This window comes from Conger conger, chromosome 14, assembly GCF_963514075.1.
Source record: "Conger conger chromosome 14, fConCon1.1, whole genome shotgun sequence".
Classification (NCBI taxonomy): Eukaryota; Metazoa; Chordata; class Actinopteri; order Anguilliformes; family Congridae; genus Conger; species Conger conger.
Genome location: NC_083773.1, coordinates 16,945,064 through 16,965,082, shown reverse-complemented (window position 1 = coordinate 16,965,082; position 20,019 = coordinate 16,945,064). Strand labels below are relative to the sequence as shown.

General features: G+C 38.3%; 1 protein-coding gene across 1 annotated transcript in view; it reads left to right on the top strand.

Annotated features, from left to right (window-relative positions):
- The first annotated feature begins 14,585 nt into the window (after window positions 1-14,585).
- Window positions 14,586-20,019, top strand: part of slc6a11b (solute carrier family 6 member 11b) — a 44,546-nt gene continuing 39,112 nt past the window's right edge. The window contains exons 1-2 of the mRNA XM_061220727.1: window positions 14,586-14,893; window positions 15,259-15,492. Coding sequence (XP_061076711.1) covers window positions 15,273-15,492 — 220 coding nt within the window. The 5' untranslated portion in view covers window positions 14,586-14,893; window positions 15,259-15,272. The remainder of the gene's footprint in view (window positions 14,894-15,258; window positions 15,493-20,019) is intronic.

The following is a 20,019-nucleotide window of genomic DNA, read 5'->3' as shown; positions in this document are numbered from 1 at the left end:
AACGGCCTGAGTAGCAGCGTGTGCCTCACAGATCAGTTGCACATTAACGGAATGAAAGTTTTTCTGGTTTATGTAAGCAAATGCATCACAAAGAATGTGTAATCTATTGAGTCGATTTTCATAGATAATTCACAATCATGAACCTAATCTGGATCGTAAACCTGCTAATTGCCAACTAATTTAACTAAATGTGCTTTATTTTTAATTGTTTGTCATGTTCATATCACGTGTTTCAAAGGCATCTGCGTATTGTTTACATAACAGAGCGCAATATGAATTAAAATGTAAATTTCCAATAGTGACAAGCATTATTTATGTGCATTCTTCAATTTACACAAGCACTACGCGTGGTCAGCAGCAGGTGTAGATTTTGTTAGTAGCTACGAAAAGATCGGAGCTACTAAAATATTGATGAATGCCAAAAACCCGTAAATTTCCCTCTACTCACATTTTACACACAAATTCGTTCTGCTCACGTTTCATGAATGAGACCCATTGTGTATAGCAATCTGAGGAAAATTCACGTTGGCATTCAAATAGAAAATCTCAGTTGTGGATGCTTGTGTGTTTCTGAAAATGGATGACCAGCCATATAATGTAGCATTTATAGACACCCAGCTACTTAGTCATGACTGTTTTAGCTCGGTATGATTTTGCTTTGATTGGCAGCTCATTATAGCATGTACTGTAGCTGGAATGCTCATGATAATGTAGGTTACATGTATTCAAGCTTTTGAGGATGAAAGGGATTTAAATGATAAGTGCCTGTACCCATCTGCTAGTATACTCATGTGGGTGCAACATGTATACATAGATCAAAACACATCAATTCAAACATAGCCAGACAGCTTATTGTCATATGTCTCTATTATTTGTCATACTTGTTACAGTAAATGACAATGAATAGCTTAAATATTACCTGAATATATGAACTGACACAGCCGAATGAGTACTGCAACTCTGTTGTCATTGAATGCATGCTGACGTGTTAATTCTGAAAAAGAAAATCCCGTAAATGTTCACAGTTTATCAATCAGTGTATCACTAACCCTGTGCCACATGCAAATATGCAGTGTGTGTGTGTGTGTGTGTGTGTGTGTGTGTGTGTGTGTGTGTGTGTGTCTGTGTGTCTGTGTGTATCTATGTGGAAATGGCAGCAGCAGAGCCCATGTTAATAATGATTAGATCAGGATACAGGTGTTTTTTGGTAAAGAGGTCCCTAGACAACTCCAACACCCATTATCACTAATGTACTGTATTTAAATGCTGCCAACATTTCTTAGTCCAGGCATAGTTTGGTGCGACCACAATTTTCATTGTGGTCATTTGTGTGTATGCATTTTAATATTACCATATGTTGGATGTAACAAATAACCACTCTAGAAATGATTCAAACAGTAAATTAAAATGACCATGTCTATAGAATATGCAAGAAAGGCAGAACAAACAGTGGGTATTTGAACCTGTAGCTGGATTAAAATACCTTATTTTAAGAATACAACACACTAAGTTACTTATGGTTTTACTTTCCAGATATTCTATACACTAAAATATGTCAGACATTTCACTTAAGTGCTTTGTATATTAACCAGTGTACAAAAGCATATCATTGTATTTGTGATAAGTATCTTATGAAAGGCAGTGCTGGCAATGTATACAGTAATCTTGCACCGACTTTAGACTATTACATTGACCACAGAGGATATTAGGGTAAATAACATGGAAGGCAAGTTCAATAGACATTTTTTTAAACATTTGTTTCATCTATTGACCTGGTTTTATAAATGTACAATTTACATAGTGGCAGCTTCACTGCGTTTTTTAATTTTGAAAGGCAAAACACTTACAGAAAAGGATACCTAAAGTACTCATTGAGAAATTGAGATGATTCTCCCTGGGGACTGCTAATTAAGCAACAGTTCCACAGGGTAACCTCTACCTGTGGAGGAAAGGATGACAGCTGATGTCCTCGTTACCCACTGTGTTCAAGCTGGTGGTGCTGTCCGCCTCTCACAAGCCTGATGTCAAGGCAACTCCCCCCGTTTCCCCTGGCAGTGTGTACACAGGGGATTAGCTGCTCCGTGCATTCCATCTCCATTTCCTTCAGACTGTGTCAAAGGATTATTTACAGACAGGGCCATGTGAGGCATTCAGACTTGCAGCACAATTTTTGGCATTTAAATGAACAGTATTCAGATTTTTAAAATCAATGTAAAAATAAGCCAAATGCTTTCACACATCTCAATTGGAAAAACAAATAAAAATCTAAAATCTAATGATGATGGATAATTCCGCAATTCAAAAAAAATTTTTTTTAAGTTATAGGATTTGCAGATCCCAGGTAATTTCAGTGTGCTTAATATGTACAGTAGATGTGACCAGTCGTGACCAGCAAGACTGGAACAATCAAACTGCCTCAAATCAAATTGAGATATGGAAACACGGTCTCTCACCCTGTGAAATAATTGCTTCATGACTGTTTGATTGAACATTTAACATAGCATGTAGAGAAGTAATTAACCAAAGGTTCCTGTGACCACCCTTGGTGCAGTGGAAGACCAAGGCCTTTTACATCAAACCGTATCAGCACCACTGAAAATAAATAACAGAGGAACTTTCATTAATTCTCATTAATTTTAGATTCACAAAAACTAGAAAGAAAATCTCACAAAAAAAAAACAGAACTAAGTGTGTTTCTTTGGTTTGGTTTTCAGACATATATTCAGGAGTCTTTCAGAAGGGTATTTAAAGACAGAGACATAAAAAACTATGAATCTTGTTCCATTTTCCTGAAACCAAATGTCTCAGGTAGGGGCATCCACAACAAATAGAAAATATAAGGATGCTTTAGAGAGATACTTCAGTCTGAGAGATAATTATGTCATACTGTATGCAGGCCAAACCTCAAAAGGCAGGTGAGCTCATGTGACAGCATGCTGACAGATGCTTGATTGTTGTAACACCTACTGTGATTGTAATAGCTTTTTCTTCCAACAATCATGTGCACGTTTACTTTCTCCATTTGGCTTTGTAATTGTGGGGTGTCAGTGGGAGAAGTGAAATAGTGGTGTAATACAGAGATACAGGCCCATATTTCCTCCCATGATAAAGAGCCAATCCATGAGGAGACTGAAATGAAAGTGGAATAGATGATTGATTCTAACAATGCATTTCAGTTGAGGCATCTCTAGTGAAGAAGGAGACCCGGGTCATTTGTCTTTGTTATGTTGCACTGTAGCAAAGAAAGAAGAAATGTGAACAGCTCATGCATCAAAATATACTAGTCAAACCTCTAAAAAAGGTAAAGAACTTTGTATTATTTTGGTCTTACATAATGGGGAACAGGAACAATGTGTTTTGGTGAAGTTGTCAAAAAATACTCAGATCTGTTTCAAATTCTGTAAAATACTGCATTCCAGCTGTAGATTAAAAAAAACTGTTAAAACAAGGCGAACCACATTCAATACAAACACAAAACTACATCGTCCCTACATTAAAATGAACAAATAAACCCATATACATAAATACACACATACAAAATAATCAGTACTGTAGCTACAGAGGGTTAAGCAAGGCTAGCGAGACTGAATCTGGGCCAAATTCATCTTGTGGACAGGAGGAAAGATAGAGGGAAAGAGAGAGAGAGGGGAAGAGTGGGAGTGATGTGCTGCAGTGAAGATCCACTGCGAACACAGACTAATATATGTTTCACATGCTCTGGAGTAGCTGATTAATGTAGCGCAGGTGTTGGCAATTTTACTCAAACCCCAGTTATTATAAACCTTCTGATGGACTCTCGAGTGTGATTTATGCATAGGCTGCATCTTCATTTTATTTTGTCATCAGTTCTATAATCACTAACTCAATGGCGAGTTAGCCACTAACTCACAATGCCACAAGTGCTGAATTCACATCGCGGGAAGCACATGTTTACTGGCTTCATTGTGACTTTCCCTTGGCAGTGAAATGCAATTAACTTCTGCTGTGAAACACGCATTGATCTGAGATGACAAAGCATTGCTTTCCCATGAGTTAATTTCATACTCCAAACTGTGCTGGGCTCAGTTCTTTAAAGGTATATTTGGGCTATAGCTGTGGAAAATCATTGATGGATGAGTTGTGAATACAGCTCTGCCCACCTTGTGCCCTGGGGCACCTGTGAGCTACACTTTTTCAACAGAGGGAATTCCACTGCTACCCCACAGTTATTTCAATGACAAATGGTCTCTTTGCTCAATGAGATGGTTAAAGTTGTGTGTGTCCATATTTGATGACAAACGATGCGAAGTGTCCCTGTGTCCTTCAGTGTGGGGTCTGACGCTAATGCATTATCAATCCATGACGAAAGCAACCCCCCCAAGCCCAATCTTTCGTTCCCACCCACAGCTGTGAAGAAGTACCAAAAGACGGGACACTTATTTTGTTTCTTGGAACCAAGATTGCCATAAGGATTCATGCTGGGTGTATTGCTCAACCTTGTTTTCAAACTTTGTTTCTTTCTGATGCTATAAAAGGCCATTTTGAATGCTTTGCGGGAGTTGGGGTCCGTGCATCACAATCACCGCCAATGTAAGCTGTTTGCCCTGAATTCTGTCTGCACCGATAGAGGAGGAAGTTAAACTTGTTCAACCTCAGCAATTACATCTAAAAGAAAAGACATGTCTGCTTTACTTTTGTTTCACTTGATGTGTTTTCTTCCTTGCAGTACTACTCACAGTTTAACCTGCAAAAAGGCAATATCAATATCAGACAGGCCCACTAGAATAAAGTATGAACATGAGTTCAGTGAAACTGGAAAAAAGTATTTGTATGTTGCATTTAGGATTTTCTAATGTCTGTATGCATTTGGCTTATGTGGACAACACTGGTCATATCAAGACAGAGACATTATATAATGTTTGGAATATTTGCAAGAGATCAAAGATTTTACTCAGTCAGTTATGTAGAACAACCTCTGGGGCAGTTACAGTTTTCTGTGGGTGTTCAGCAGGCCCAGTGCAGGGCTGTATTTTAATATTCATCCAGTTATACCACCATGCGAGGCTCCTTTGGCATGCGTTGGTGCATTGGCAGGTCTGCTGGTTTGTGGGTGGTCTGTTTATTAACCATTCAACGCACTCCTTGGCAGATGAAGTGCATCTGTTGCCTCAGCGCGAAAAGTGAGAAGGTGGAGTTAGTTTGACACTTGTTGAATACTTCATTGGATTCCGTTCATGGACTAGATGCTGTTTGCTGAGTCTGGGGTTGCGGATAGCTGTATTGTGTTCTTTGTTTTATGTTTTCCCTCTCCCTGTCTGCACTTGAATTTTCATTTGCACTATATTTATTGTGAGGCCAGCAAGCTCAAAGCATCCAGTATAGGAACAGTTAAAATGAGGTGACCCATCTATAATTAGGGAAAACAGTATTTCTATTCAGGTATAAACTCTCTGCACTGCCTAACAGCACTTCTTGGCGATATCTTAATAATGTTTTTTTCTCTTCACTGCATACACCTACAGAGCCATTATGGGCCTACACAGGCTCATTATAACAAAAAAACTACAGTATGTCTGATATAAAAGCAATATGAAAGTATCCACATTTTACAAGTCTTCATAGACTCCATTAGATTCAATATACTGCACTTCACCTGCACAGTTCCATGCCATTTAATTGCCATATAAATCATCATTAAAATACTTATTTATACTATAATTTTATAATTTTTTATATCTACATGCGGCAAAACTGACAGCTGACTTGCCCACAAGGTACAACATTTCAAACCAGAGGCTAAATGACCACCAGGTATGTGATTGGCTTCATTTAGCTGCGACAACCAGACACATGACTATACACCACAAACAGACAATTAGCATTAGCATGAGGCAAATTTAGATAAGAGCACGTATGACACTGTAAGAAAATACAGTTTCACTCCTTTACTTCTTTTGCCCGAAGTGAAGGAGAAATACAGTAATACACAATCAGGAGATGAGCAAGCACCATGTTTGGATTATGCAAAGTTCCTCCTGCATCCAGTCTGAATAGGATACACAATAACCCAAGTTTCCCTGCAAGAAGATGAATTATCCCTGTTGGGTGCAAATCATGAATATGGATATGAGGCAGGAGGTTTGGTTTTATCTCTATAAGAAAAGGCAAGTTTATTTTTAGTGTCTTGCTCTCAATTGTGTCTTGGATCAAAAATGGATCTAAACTTCTAAACGTCTTTACATTACATTACTTTACATTAATGGCATTTGGCAGACGCTCTTATCCAGATCGATGTACAACGAAGTACAAAGTGCAAAGTGCATACCCATAACCAAGGATAAGTGCGCTGAAAGACCCTAGAGGGAAGTACAATTTCAACTGGAAACTGTATCTAAATTTCTAGGATGTATGCAATTAACTTATTAGATACATTTTGCCTTTATCATGACCAGGCATGACCAGGTATATACAAGAAGAAAGATTTATTTTCTACAGTTCAGTACTTTCACACAACAAGATGGACAAGCATGAACTGAAGAGGCGGAACCAGTCTCTGCCATTTTATGTCCAAATAAGTGTTTTACTAATAACATACATGATTCTGATTGGTACATGATTAAGACATAAGCATAACAGTCAGATATGACAATTATTGGCTATGTGTTATCACATAACATGCATACTTGATGAGCATACAGTGACCCCTAGAATTACACAAACAAGTTCTAAATCAGAAATAATGATCTGGTTTCCCAGAGTAATGTTTTTCAAGATTCAAGATGAACTGTCTTGTCTGGCTCTATGGCATTAACATGCCTTGAGACTGGGGTGGAAATGGGCCTGTGATGTGATGTAAAGTATAATATGAGGGACAGGGAGAGAAAGAGAAACACACATACTATAAACACACTATAAACTCACTATAAACTCACAATACCTTGATAATTACATGAATTGATAGGTATTAGTTACCTACCAATTATATGCAGTAAGAGTGTTTCTAAGTATTTCAGTAATAGTACCCAATTCTGCGTTATTCTTAAGACACAGGTAGAATTTAGAGTACTGTAAAAGGAAGTGTTAACGAAGAAAAATGTGAATTGCCAGCGGTATAGTGTATGCCCATGAGGTCTCGCACTTTCCAGAGCTAAACATCCATCATAATTGTTCCATATAGTATCAACATGCACATTCTGGCCAATATAGATACTTAATTTAAGATAATAAGCACATTATCTATAAATAATGAATCATTCTTTATTTGTTCTAAATAATTAATGAGCTAAGCATGCCTGTGGGTCTGTTCTATCACATTGCCACCTGAAATTCTTCATGCTTGCTTAAAACAGCCCGATGCACAAGGCTGTAACTCTTGATGTTTTTATAGCTGCATTCAACTTCTGTCTATTCCGTTTGGTAGGTATTTTTATATTACACCAGTGGAAAAGCATTTTTGTTATGAATAGAATTAAACATTGTGTTCACCGTATTTCTCTGGCAGCTGCTATTTAAACTTACTCTTATACAGTTTTAATGGGAAACTGATGGATGCTCTTCATAAAATAATTTAATTGGCTTAGTCTGACAAACACAGATCATTGCAACATTTTATCCATCCATCCATCCATTATCTTAACCCACTTATCCTGAACAGGGTCGCAGGGGGGCTGGAGCCTATCCCAGCATACATTGGGCGAAAGGCAGGAATACACCCTGGACAGGTCGCCAGTCCATCGCAGGGCACACACACCAGTCACTCACATACTCATACCTACGGGCAATTTAGACTCTCCAATCAGCCTAACCTGCATGTCTTTGGACTGTGGGAGGAAACCGGAGTACCCGGAGGAAACCCACGCAGACACGGGGAGAACACACAAACTCCACACAGAGAGGTCCCGGCCGATGGGGATTCGAACCCAGGACCTCCTTGCTGTGAGGCGGCAGTGCTACCCACTGCACCATCCGTGCCGCCCGTAATATTTTATAACTCAACAAAATTCAGTATCCATCAAAGAGAAGACATAATGGCACCTTTTTATGTGGATATTTGAAAGAAGTTGTTGGTCAGACCCTACATTTCAAAATACACATGCTGTTCAGGATAACAATGGTTAGGCACTAACAGGTTCTCGCTAGCAGGCTCTCAGCCAGGAGCATGCCTGCTACTTTACTAGTGAGATGAAAAGTTAAGATGGGGCAGGATGGTGGTGCAGTGGATGGTGTTTTGTTTTCCATATGGACCTGGAAACACCGTGTCCACATGTGTGTCCACATGTGTTTCCTCCAGGTACTCCGGTTTCCTCCCAGGGTCCCAAAAAAATGCAGGCTAGGCTAAGTATGCTACATTCAGATTACAGGCTGAAGTGGCCCAAATCAGATTATTGTTTTGGTTTTTTTTGTTGCCAAAATCACACAGCTGATTTTTTTCTGAGCTGTGTGAACACAAATATGTGATATTTTTATATTAGATTTGGGTCACTTCTATATGTGGTCCTCTTCCATCGGTTGCCATGTGACTGCTGCGGGTCAGATCAGAATTCTTGTGGTTTTTTTAAAGTCACACTTCACTGCATATGTGCAGATCGTCATCGCTGCTTTGGGCTTCCTCCGCCTTCTCCTCCTCATCCACAACATCCTCGACATCCGACCTCCACAGTAATAATCTGGATCAACGCTTGCAGTACTAATTCAACCGTATATGAAACAGTAATTTACAGTAATTTAGACTGTAGCAGTTACTGTAGGTATAGCTATGCTTTCCAGAAACAGATTGGCCATTTGCCTAGGCTCGGTGGCTTTTTATACTACAAACTATGGCATGCGATCTAACTAGGTGGACATGCAACCTAGCTAGCGGCACAAAAATCCACCTTGCTCTGGCATATGGTCTAGCTAGTTAACTAGCTGAGAGTCTTTATTTTAGCTAGATAACCAGGTCATTTTGCAGACAGCTTGATGTACCAAGTGTCCACCTAACTGTATCAAAACTCCAGATAAGCATGCCTAGAAGGCAGTTAGTTAACTAGCTTTAAAAAAAAACATTTAGCTATCTTAAGATAGTTTACTAGATTACTTTTTCTTAATCTGGCTACTAAGATAGCTCAGTTTCACATTCTTTTAAATGTAAGCTCACCGTATTTCGAACACCAAGTTAGCTCACCATGTTCCGAACAGTGCAATTTTCATGACAAATAACTAAAACATTACTTCAAGATCAGCTTTGGTTTGGTTCAAAGTATTATTCCTTCAGTTTTCATAAAAACTTCACATATGCAATCAATTTCAGCAGTCGCATACCCAATCAATTTCAGCATACCGTGACATGGTAATAGTGCTCCATTGTGACAACCGGGCAAGCTCATTTATACCCCCTTTACGTACGGAAATAGATACGTCCATTTCAGACATTGTAAAATACTTCCATGCGTCCTTCATGTTGGCATAGATGTTAAGCAATACAGCCACTAGAGGACAGTGTCAAAAGTTTCCAGCAACAAACATGGCGACGGTGGAGGAGGTTGTATTGTTCCTCTTAAGAAAGACGCAAAAGCGAAGGCAGCATTGTAGACGGCAGTGGTCTTTGACGTCATTAAATGCATTGCGACGTGGATGGATAATTATTTCCACTAATATTAGTGAAATTCTGCCATTCGCCATTCCTATGGTGTCATGCTTGAACTATTGGCTACACTGCCCCCACGATTTCCGGCGGTACTGCACCGTTTTGTCCGTATCCATTATCTTTCGGAAAACATGTACAAATACAGACAAAATTAACACAGATTACGGACAGAAGGCTCCGTCCATATCCATACACGTATCTATCGTTGAGCATAAATTAGCCTTTATACGGCGGTGTTCTGACCATCGTGAGCTAAGACGGTCTTTTGAACACTGTTGTGCGGTTATTTGTCAATTTCACAGAATTATTGGTCCAATTCACATCAACCAAAGTGTTTTTGAGAAGTCAATAAGCAAGCATAATCATAAACCACATTCCTCAGGAGAACAATTACCATTGAATGATGTAATACAACGGATAGGTCCGGTCCATTGTCTCTATTGGTCAGTTTGCATTCCAGCCGTGCCAATATCCACAATATATGCACGGCTAAATGGAATGTTCGCATATCTTTAAATTGTTTAGAGTATCCTTTGATTTGCAAAGTAGTAGGAACTAAAAAAATAAACATCCTCAGAACCGAAATACCAACAAGACCACCAAACCCCAGTGAAGCAAATGATGACTAATAACAACACTATGAGTTATTTAAATAACTGCACGTTATCTGGCAGTGTCCCGATTAACATGTGTCAGGGTCGTCTGGTGTAATGTAAACTAGCAAGCTAGCTAACGCTAATGCAGCGGGGATACATTATTGCAGTAGCATTGCTTTGCTAAGGTTAGTGCAGTGGGGATACATTTTCCTACTAACGTTAGCTAACGTTCGTACCTTGGGGATACATTATTGCCAGTTTATGGTCACAATACCATTGCTTAGCAACCAATAAACTACTGTTCAGCGGAAGAATACATTTACAAAAACATAGTTCCATTAAAAAGACATTAATTTAAAGTTTGTTGTGTCTTTCTTTTGTGAAAAATGTAAACATAAATGTGCTAACTGTTGTATAAAAGCATTATGGAACTCGAACCTGTGGTGTACCGTGGATATTGGCATAGCAAGGGGGTGTAATGGCACGACGGGAACCCACTAGCTGTGCCAATATCCATGATATACCATGGGTTCTCGTTCCATAACTCTTCATTAACTTCAGGTCTAAGCGGCTGCTTCCCTGTGTTCTGTTCGGAACACGGTGAGTTTATGTTAGCCAGCTAGCTAAATTCATAGTGCCATAGAACAAAAATGAAAGTGTAGCACAATGTTTTGTATTTTTCCTAATGCAAAGGTCTGCAATGTGGGTTCTACCATCTCTGTTAACGAGACAGCCAAACTCCTGACAGTTTTTTTATATTTAAAAAGATGTGTCCATAACAATAACCTTTGGTTTTCCAGGTTCCATCCGGCCAATCCTGGAAGTATTGCGTTGTCTGCGACATAAAATTCGACATAAAATTCTGTTGAAAATGCATCATGTTCGTCATGCTGTAAGGGCAATTGTCTCGAGAGTTGTGCGGCAAGGTGATTTATAAGTTAGTATTATGACTCTCCACGTTAAGTCTATGGGTAATTCATCATCAACATTTTTAATTTAGAAAAATCAGTAGTTGGAGAGGCCATTACCCAACTATGTAGTAGACATTCAAAATGGCATTGAGATTGGTTTTGAAACTAACGCAGACATATACAGTAGCCTACATCCAAAACAGTATGGATATATTTGATTTATTTTATTATTTTGTTTTGACTATGTGTTAAATATGTACAGTGTGTGTTCAAATGCATATACATATGTAACACAGCCAAACCACTGGTCTTTGTAAGCTTTCAGACTTTATCTGCAATCATATGTTTTTCTCACTGCTTTAATTAATTTAAATATTGTGAGACATGGCATATTGGCATTTTAAGAAAACTTAGAAGATATTTTTAGCTGCTGAATCATAAATATTACCATTATATCTTTATCCAAAGAGAAATGCAGTGACCTGAAGGCTGAAAACAACGCCTATGTGAAACAATTGTAAATGTATGGCGGAGGAAAGCAAAGACAGAAATGTACAAAAAATATTTCTGTCACATCATTTCAGGCTGCACAAATAGGCAAAAGCTGATGTAAAATGATTTATTTACTATTCTCTTGCTGAAGCTGATAGTAGGAGATGATAGACTGGTATCCTAGCAACGTCTCTGTCCAGCCTGCCATAGCTTTATAGTAATGTGGCTGTATCTCTGAAGACATAAAGACAGAATGCTCAGGAGAGGCATCAAAAAGCATCTTAATGATCATGTTCACCTGAGATTGGATCAGCGTGGCTTTATATGCACAAAATCCTCTTCTCAGCATAGCAATGCATGAACATCTGTTAATCCTTTTACACGATCATTATGTAAGCCTCCATGTATGCCTGTGTGTGCACTATTAACAGAAGGTGCAGAATGCATGTAATCAGGCACATATTCCACAACTCAATACTTGCATCTGATAGACATGTTATTATTTAAAGATCAAATATTGAACGTTTCATCACATGTGAAATAGCTTTTTAATATATTAATATTAGTTTCGTTTAACTTTAGTTTAACTTTATGTAGATTTTACCATGGCAACGGAACTGAGTCACAGTAGTTCTAATATGGTTAAGCCTTCATTATGGTTATAATCTTAGTTTATCCCAGCATCCCTGTAAATTGGGTGGTGGGGGGCTGGGGGTGTTATGCTTTAGAAGATGCTGGTACAGTATGATGAGAATTCAGACAGCTCTTGCACCGTCCTCAGGGGGCCATGGTAGATGGTGGTAGATAGAGTGTATTATGGATAAGGGATTGCATCTGTTCTGACATGCTGGGCATCCATGATTTTCAATAATTACAGAGGTCCATGTGTCATCTGTACAATATCTTGCAAGCTCAATGCCAAGTCTACTATCAATGGGAGGAACAGCCTGGTTTTTAAATATGTTATCTTATTTTATTTTATATTTCTAACTCTCAGGACAATATTGCAGTATTATGTCATTTTTACTCAGTCAGTGCTTGTATTTATCTTGCTAAGGCAACCAATGATTCAATTATAGTTCTGTACCGTATATTCAGTGAGTTCTGTCATTTTCATGAATTTATGGATGGATTTTAAATTTGGCTCTGTACTCCACAATTTTAGATTAGTAATCAAATTAATTTAAGTTCAATTACAGATGCTCAGATTTTGTTAAAGGGTGTTTTTCATACACTTTGGTTTCACCATGTATAAATTACAGCAGATACATTTTAGGGCATCATATTGTTTTCACAGGTGTTTCTGATTAGTCAGGTGTGATCAATAGCTTCCTTAGTGCAGGTGCAGAGCATTCATTATCCAGCCTTGATTCTAGGCTTTTTATTGATTTTTGAGTCTGTTATTAGCATTTGTCTACATGCAAACCAGTTGTACCAATGAAAGTCAAGGAAACCATTATGAGAAAACTGTCATAGATATAGGACAGAAATTAGGCTTACCAAAATCAACAGTTTGAACATCATCAACATGAAAGACAGCACTTGTGAGCTCAGTAATGACGCTGACCACTTGTCTGACAGAATAGAAACAGTCTTCAGGAGGCAGCTGTGGATTTATCAGTGACTATGCCTGCAGGTGACTTCACAAACAGCAGAGGCTACACTGTGCTTTACGTCCTAAACATTATGGTGCCCTAAAATAGGGGGCTGTGTGTAAAAAGTGCTGTAATTTATATGTGGTGATACCAAAGTGCATAAAATATGCTTACTATATAAAAGCTGAGAATGTGCACTTTAACCACAAGTGACATATTTGATTACAAATGTAAGATTGTGGACTACAAAGCCAAATCAAGAATAAATGTCTTTGTAGCTGACTTTAGGTATATGTTTACTTTCAGTTTATTGGAAACAAAACAAAACAAATTAATAAATAAAATACCATAATGTGAACACCAGCTTTATTTAATTTTATTGCTTGGCTTATTGAATCAGCCAGCATCTTTGGTGGCCATGTTTTTCATGCAGAGTACTTCTTTAAACTTCAACCACATGTCAAATGACAACTGACCCTTACGTGAAGACTGCTTTGAGAGTGGGTCACTCTTTTCCGAACTCCAGATAATGCTGGGAACTGGGAACTGGGGCTTAGTTGGCTGTGTTCACCTTCCTGCCGTGCACCCCCATTTTCCCCCCCTAAGAAACTAAGCAATCAAGTGTGAACAAATATAAGAGTCTCATAAAGCCTCATTAGGAAAAGATGGTTGAATAGCAGTATAAAACAAGTAATTTTAGCAACACAGCACATGAAATAAATAAAATAAAAAAACGGGAACGGAAATGCATTATTAATGAGCGAGAAGAATTCATTTTACTCAACATGAACAGAAGCACAAAATTAGACTGCGGGTACAGTCTTACAATCTACTTTATTTGTGGTCCAGCATGTTGATTCTTAGCATATTTACAAAGCCTAATACTTAAATAGAGCTTAAATGCCAAACACCTCTCAGTTACATTCATTTTAAAACAAACGTTTTGGTTCCACAAACAGCATCATTTTTATTCCGTACTCGGAATGAAATATTCGACTTTTTAACTTGTTGTACGTATTTAACAATATGATGCACTGCGTATTGATAGCCGGTTTTATATTTGAGTTAAAAGGTACCACATTGTACTTTCTAAAAGTGGGGGCACCTGATTTTCATAAACTAAAACACTAAAACAGGTTGTTAGACGTGTGTACCGCTAACCCGCAAAACCCTTCACCTGCATCTCTACGAGCATGTCCCACTGACATTGTTGCTTCAATGCAAATTTTCTCCTTTGCTCTCTGATGTGTTGTAAAATGCATTGGCGAACTGGTTCACGCGGATGTTGTGACCACATGGCTGTGTTCCAATGAGAGGCGTTTGAGATCAGATCGCTGAGACTGAAGCACAACAAGTTATCCATCGTCCTGGGTACCACCATCACTGTTGCTAACTGGGATATTCCTTTATATACGGAGGAAAAACAAAACAACAAAACCCAAAACGGGTCCAGACGGGTCTCTCTCTCTCTCTCTCTCTCTCTCTCTCTCTCTCTCTCTCTCTCTCTCTCTCTCTCTCTCTCTCTCTCTCTCTCTCTCTCTCTCTCTCTCTCTCTCTCTCTCTCTCTCTCTCTCTCTCTCTCTCTCTCTCTCTCTCTCTTTGGGTCAGGCATCTCTTAACCATCCACTGTCTAGTTAAGACAATTGCGACTGATCATCGCGTGAGCCAAGAACATTTACTGTACAACATATATCGGTGAGTAGCCTACCACGTCTTCATCTTGTCAAGTTAAGCATTCATCCACTGTTGGGCAGTCTTAATGATTAATGCATGTTGATTTTATCAGAGGTGAATTACCTTGTCGGTTTGGCTATCACTCTTGGCACACGATTAAACTGAATCTACTGCATGTGGCCTCTACATCAAAAACTCATCAGCTGTTGCGTTAGGACTGTCAGGTAAAGAGTGTCGAGTTTTTGAGCGGGACAGAGAGGCATATGTCTCTTTTCGGAGAAAGACGGTTCTATTATTTTTCAGATTGCTTCTAGTAGAAGCCTGTTAATCTGGTGGCATGAAGACAAACTGAAAACAAACGTGTAACGTGATTGTTTCGTTTTCAGGCTGTTACAACGTCATGACAGCCGAAAAGACTATCCCAATCATTAATGGAAAACCGGACGATGCTATGGACCCCGAGGCTTCAAACACCAATCTCGTGCGTAGCAATGACAGAAAAGTGAACGAGAGAGGACACTGGAACAATAAGATTGAGTTCGTGCTGTCCGTCGCGGGAGAGATCATAGGACTTGGCAATGTGTGGAGATTTCCTTATCTTTGCTATAAGAACGGAGGGGGTAAGGATTTATTTGAAGGACCATCGTCGTGTTTTAAATATTGTGGGGTTTTTTTATTTTCATTGATTATTATTTCATTTCTTTGCATTCATTTATATCCTTGTTCATTTGTTGGGGCTATAGATAATCGCCGCTAAGAATTCTGTGCACGTGCAGTAGAGCAGGCATGTTGAGGTCCCTAAAGTTCCACAGGGTCAACAAGGCAAGAGAACACAGCAGATTACTGATAGCAAATAAGAGTCCTACATCTAACACCTACTATATTTTACATAGGTCCTTTTGCTGTGCTGATCCAGTGTCATTAATAATGCATTTCTGGATTATGTAATGCAGAAGATAGAGATATCACATGGTTATATTCGCTGCTCAATGTTTTTGGCGGTAGCCTTTCAATTTCCCCTTATTGCTGAAGCTGTGCATGTACGTTGTAAATAATTTTTTCATGCTCAATATATTAATATATTTAAGTCAAATTTCCGAGACATACTGAGTTATTTATAAAGATGCAATCTTGTCTTGTGTTTGTGCATTCTAAATCGGTGAAGATAGCTGTGTTTCTGTTTTTGTCACCTCATGATCATAATTCATGTCCACACCTCTCACTTAGAGACATCAGGCTGAGCCCTGGGGGCCTGGAGGCTTTGCCTTAACACATGCTCTCAGTTTCTTAATGAATTTGGACTCATTCACTTTGACATCATTAACATTTAAGCCTATTGGAGTCATTGTCTTTTTAACTATTAACTTCACCCTCACACAACAATTGCAGATTTTGATTAAGGGTGGATTTAAAACATTGCCTGGTTGCATTTGTTTGTGTATGCCAGTGAAGATAGAAAGTCACAGACTGGAATTAATCCATTTGTTGGATTCTTTGAGCCAGCCAGGTGATAAGAGTTACAAGAGTAATGGAATGCAGACTTCCTGCAGACTTCTATAGACTTCCCTGAGGAAGGTTTTTATGCATGAAGAATTAAAACAGATAAACCATGATAATTTACTGTATGGCATAAGGTGTTTTCTAGCTTTCAATCAGCTCAGCAAATTTTACACAAAATTAAAGTAATCCTTATTAAAACAATTTTAAACCATTTTACAATTTAAAAACATTTTTTACTTGCTGCACAGAAATACATAATTAAAATTTTCCATTTAAACAAATGGAAACAGCTTGTCACTGAACTTTGGCAAATAAAAATCCCTGACCCATTCTCAAGTTTTAAATAAGTAACACATATATTGCTGACCACATCAAGAGGCTTGCATGAATTACAAGTTAACTGCTTATCCTGACAAAAAATATGCACCTACCTTAGTTGATATTTTGCCTGGTTGATGTTTTGCATGCAAGAAAGACAGTGACTGTTTTCATGTACAGTGCTGTGAAAAAGTATTTGCCCCATCCCTGATTCTGAACCTAAATGGATGGTTTCATATCTTTAGATTAAATGTACTGTGGGTACCTGAGTAAACACAAAACGCATGAAACAAATGATTGTTTCATTGATTTAAAGGCATACTGTGCAGGATTTTCACCTAGAAAATATAAATAAAAAAAAGCTCACTTGATCAGTCATTGGTATAATACACTGAAAACATGTGTTTATGTTCACTTTTGCCCAATACCTTGCTTGTCTACTTGTATTTTTTATTCTAAAAACTCCTCAGGCTGCTCCTGGGCTTTTTTATTTTTGTACTGTTTCTGAAAATGTGACCAATACACTGAACTTATACGTTCTATGATCCAATAGAAGTAAGGCAAGAGGATACGTGTTTGGATTGGCTACTACAGTGGTGTGCTGTTTTTGAGAGATTAGCTTTGGTGGCTATTAAGCAACTGGCTGGCTAGCATTTGGTCACATTACAGTAGGTAGCTGTCGTTATTAGCTAACTAAATTTAGTTCCATATGTCAGCTGCCAGGCCATGATAGCTGGGTCCCACTGCACAGTACTACTGCTTAGATTTTTGGGAGATTCTACTGGCTTATTTCCTATCCGGGGCTGGGAGTTCATGCCTAGGCTACCGGACTTTCAGAAGATGATATGTCTGATATGTCATGAGATTTCTGATCAAAATAAAAGCGATGATGAATTGATGTGTTTGTGACTATGCATGCTTATGTTACAGAATTGTGCATCTTTCCTGGCAAGCTAGCAAGAGCAGACTTGAATACACTGGTATTAGCAGTGGCTAGTAACAGCACTAACAATGTTTATCTGAATAAATAGAAACAGAAGTAATGTCAGTAAAAAAGCTAGCTAAATGGCTTGTGTGGAAAGCAACTACTAAAGCAGATGTTTCATAGATCATATTGGACTGCGGTTATCTTAGCTCATTGCTATCACACCATAGTCTGCAACAGTCAGAATCATGTTGGGGGAGTCAGTGGGTGGGGTTGAGAGTGGCGGCATAGAAGTTTTTTGTATGTAAACAAAGGGCTGCATCAAGGCCTAAAATTCTGTAATTGCCCCCTTAAATTTAATAACCGGTTTCACCACCTTTAGCAGCAATAATTGCAACCAAACACTCAATATAATTTGATATCAGACTTTCACACAAATTTTAACCCACTCTTCTGATTTAGTAAGGAGACATTGATAAGTTTTTGAGCATGTCTGCCACAGCTTTTTGAGTTTTGGACAGCTCATGGACAGATGACCAGCCATTCTCCTAAATCATTTTCCAATACAGGGCAGAATTCATGGCTCCTTCAATAATGACTAGTTGTCCCGGTCCTAAGGCAGCAAAGCATCCTCATAACATCACACTAACATCACCATGTTTGTCTTTTGCTATGATGTTGTGTTTTTTTTTTACTAAAATACATACATAATGAGGCCCGTATCGTTCAAAAAGGTTCCACTTTTGACTCATCTGTCTGTAGAACATTATCCCAAAAGGCTTGGGGATCATCCAGTGCTTTTTTTCAATTGTGAGATGAGCACTGATGTTTCTCTTGGTTAGTACCTTGCTACCCTCTCATGAATCCATATTCTGTCCAGTATAAATCAGTGTTCATGGTAGAGTCATGAACACTGATAAAGCTGATGCTAGAGAGGTCTGCAGGTATTTGGATGTTCTTCTGGGATCATGTGTAACTTCCCAGATTTGTTGTCACAGGAATTTTGGCAGGCTAGCCTCTCCTGGGAATATTTACCACTGTTTCAATTACTGTATATGGATAATGGTTTTCACAGGGGAGTACTAGAGCCTTAGTTGAGGTTTTTCTAAAAAAACAATTCTCATCTCTTCTGGAGTTTCCTTTGATCATAGCATACAATACCTATGAATTTGCCTGACTTAAAGCAGTTCTACCGCAGGAAAAGAATAATATCAAATTATAGGAAGTGTTCGATTGCAGTTATTGCTGCTGAGGGTAATGCAACCAGTTTTTATGATTAAGGGGGGAATTACTTCACATGGGCGATTTGGGTGTTTGATAACTTATTTCATTAAATAGTAAATAGGAATGTTTTGTGTTCACTCAGGTTCAATTTTTCTAATATTACATTTTGTCTAAAGCTGTGAAACCATTCTGTGTGAAAAATACAAAACAGGAAGGCGGCAAACGTTTCCACGGCGCTGAATATTTGCCACAACATTCTAGCGGGAATAAAGCTGGTGAATCTAAACTGACATTGAGATCTTTGAGGGTTATTTTTTTATGGGTTTAGGAACATGCATCTAAAATTAATGCCACAGCTGCATCAAGGACAGGGAAGGTTAAGAAATTATGGAAATGCATCAAAGCTAAAAGTCATTATTTTCTTGCTGATTATGAGGCAGCCCTTCTATGTGCATTGCTTGTCAAGTTACTTGTCAAGCTCAGAAAGAGATAACTTTTTCATGTTGGGTTTGGGCTTTTCTTTGAAAGTGTAATTACATTTCCTCTGCTACAGTATCTTGCAACAGTAGAAAGCAGTATAATAACACCATGTCTCAGCTGGCCAGATATTTTATTGGAGAGAATGTCTACACTTATAAATAATAGATCTGTGCATACCTGAAAGAATATTATTTACCGTCTCAATTTAATGTAAAATGTGTGAAATATAATTCATCGCCATTGGGTATATTGTGCACTCCCCATGCCCCACCACTACACACACATAAACACACCCAGACATAAACACATGCACACACACCCACATATACACACAATTATTATTGCATAACTTTGATAGAAAAACTCCTGCACACCTTAAACTTGTAAGTTTGTATCACCGAAACGTTCCTTTTCAGTTTATATTTTATATTTTAATGAATGCATTTTCTACCAGGATTATGAATAAGAAATCCTTAGGATGCTCAAGACCAGGCTTGACAAAATGCTGGTTAGACTAGTATTCATCAAGCTTTTTCCAACATGCGACTGAAAGAACTATGGAGAGTTCTGTGGTGTAGCGGAACATTTAGTTAAAACAAGCATAGTTTTTAATTCGCAATATGCACAAACTTTTCTGAAATGCTCAATTATCCATTTATTGTGTACATGTCAACATAGTCGCAACATAGCATTACTTTTC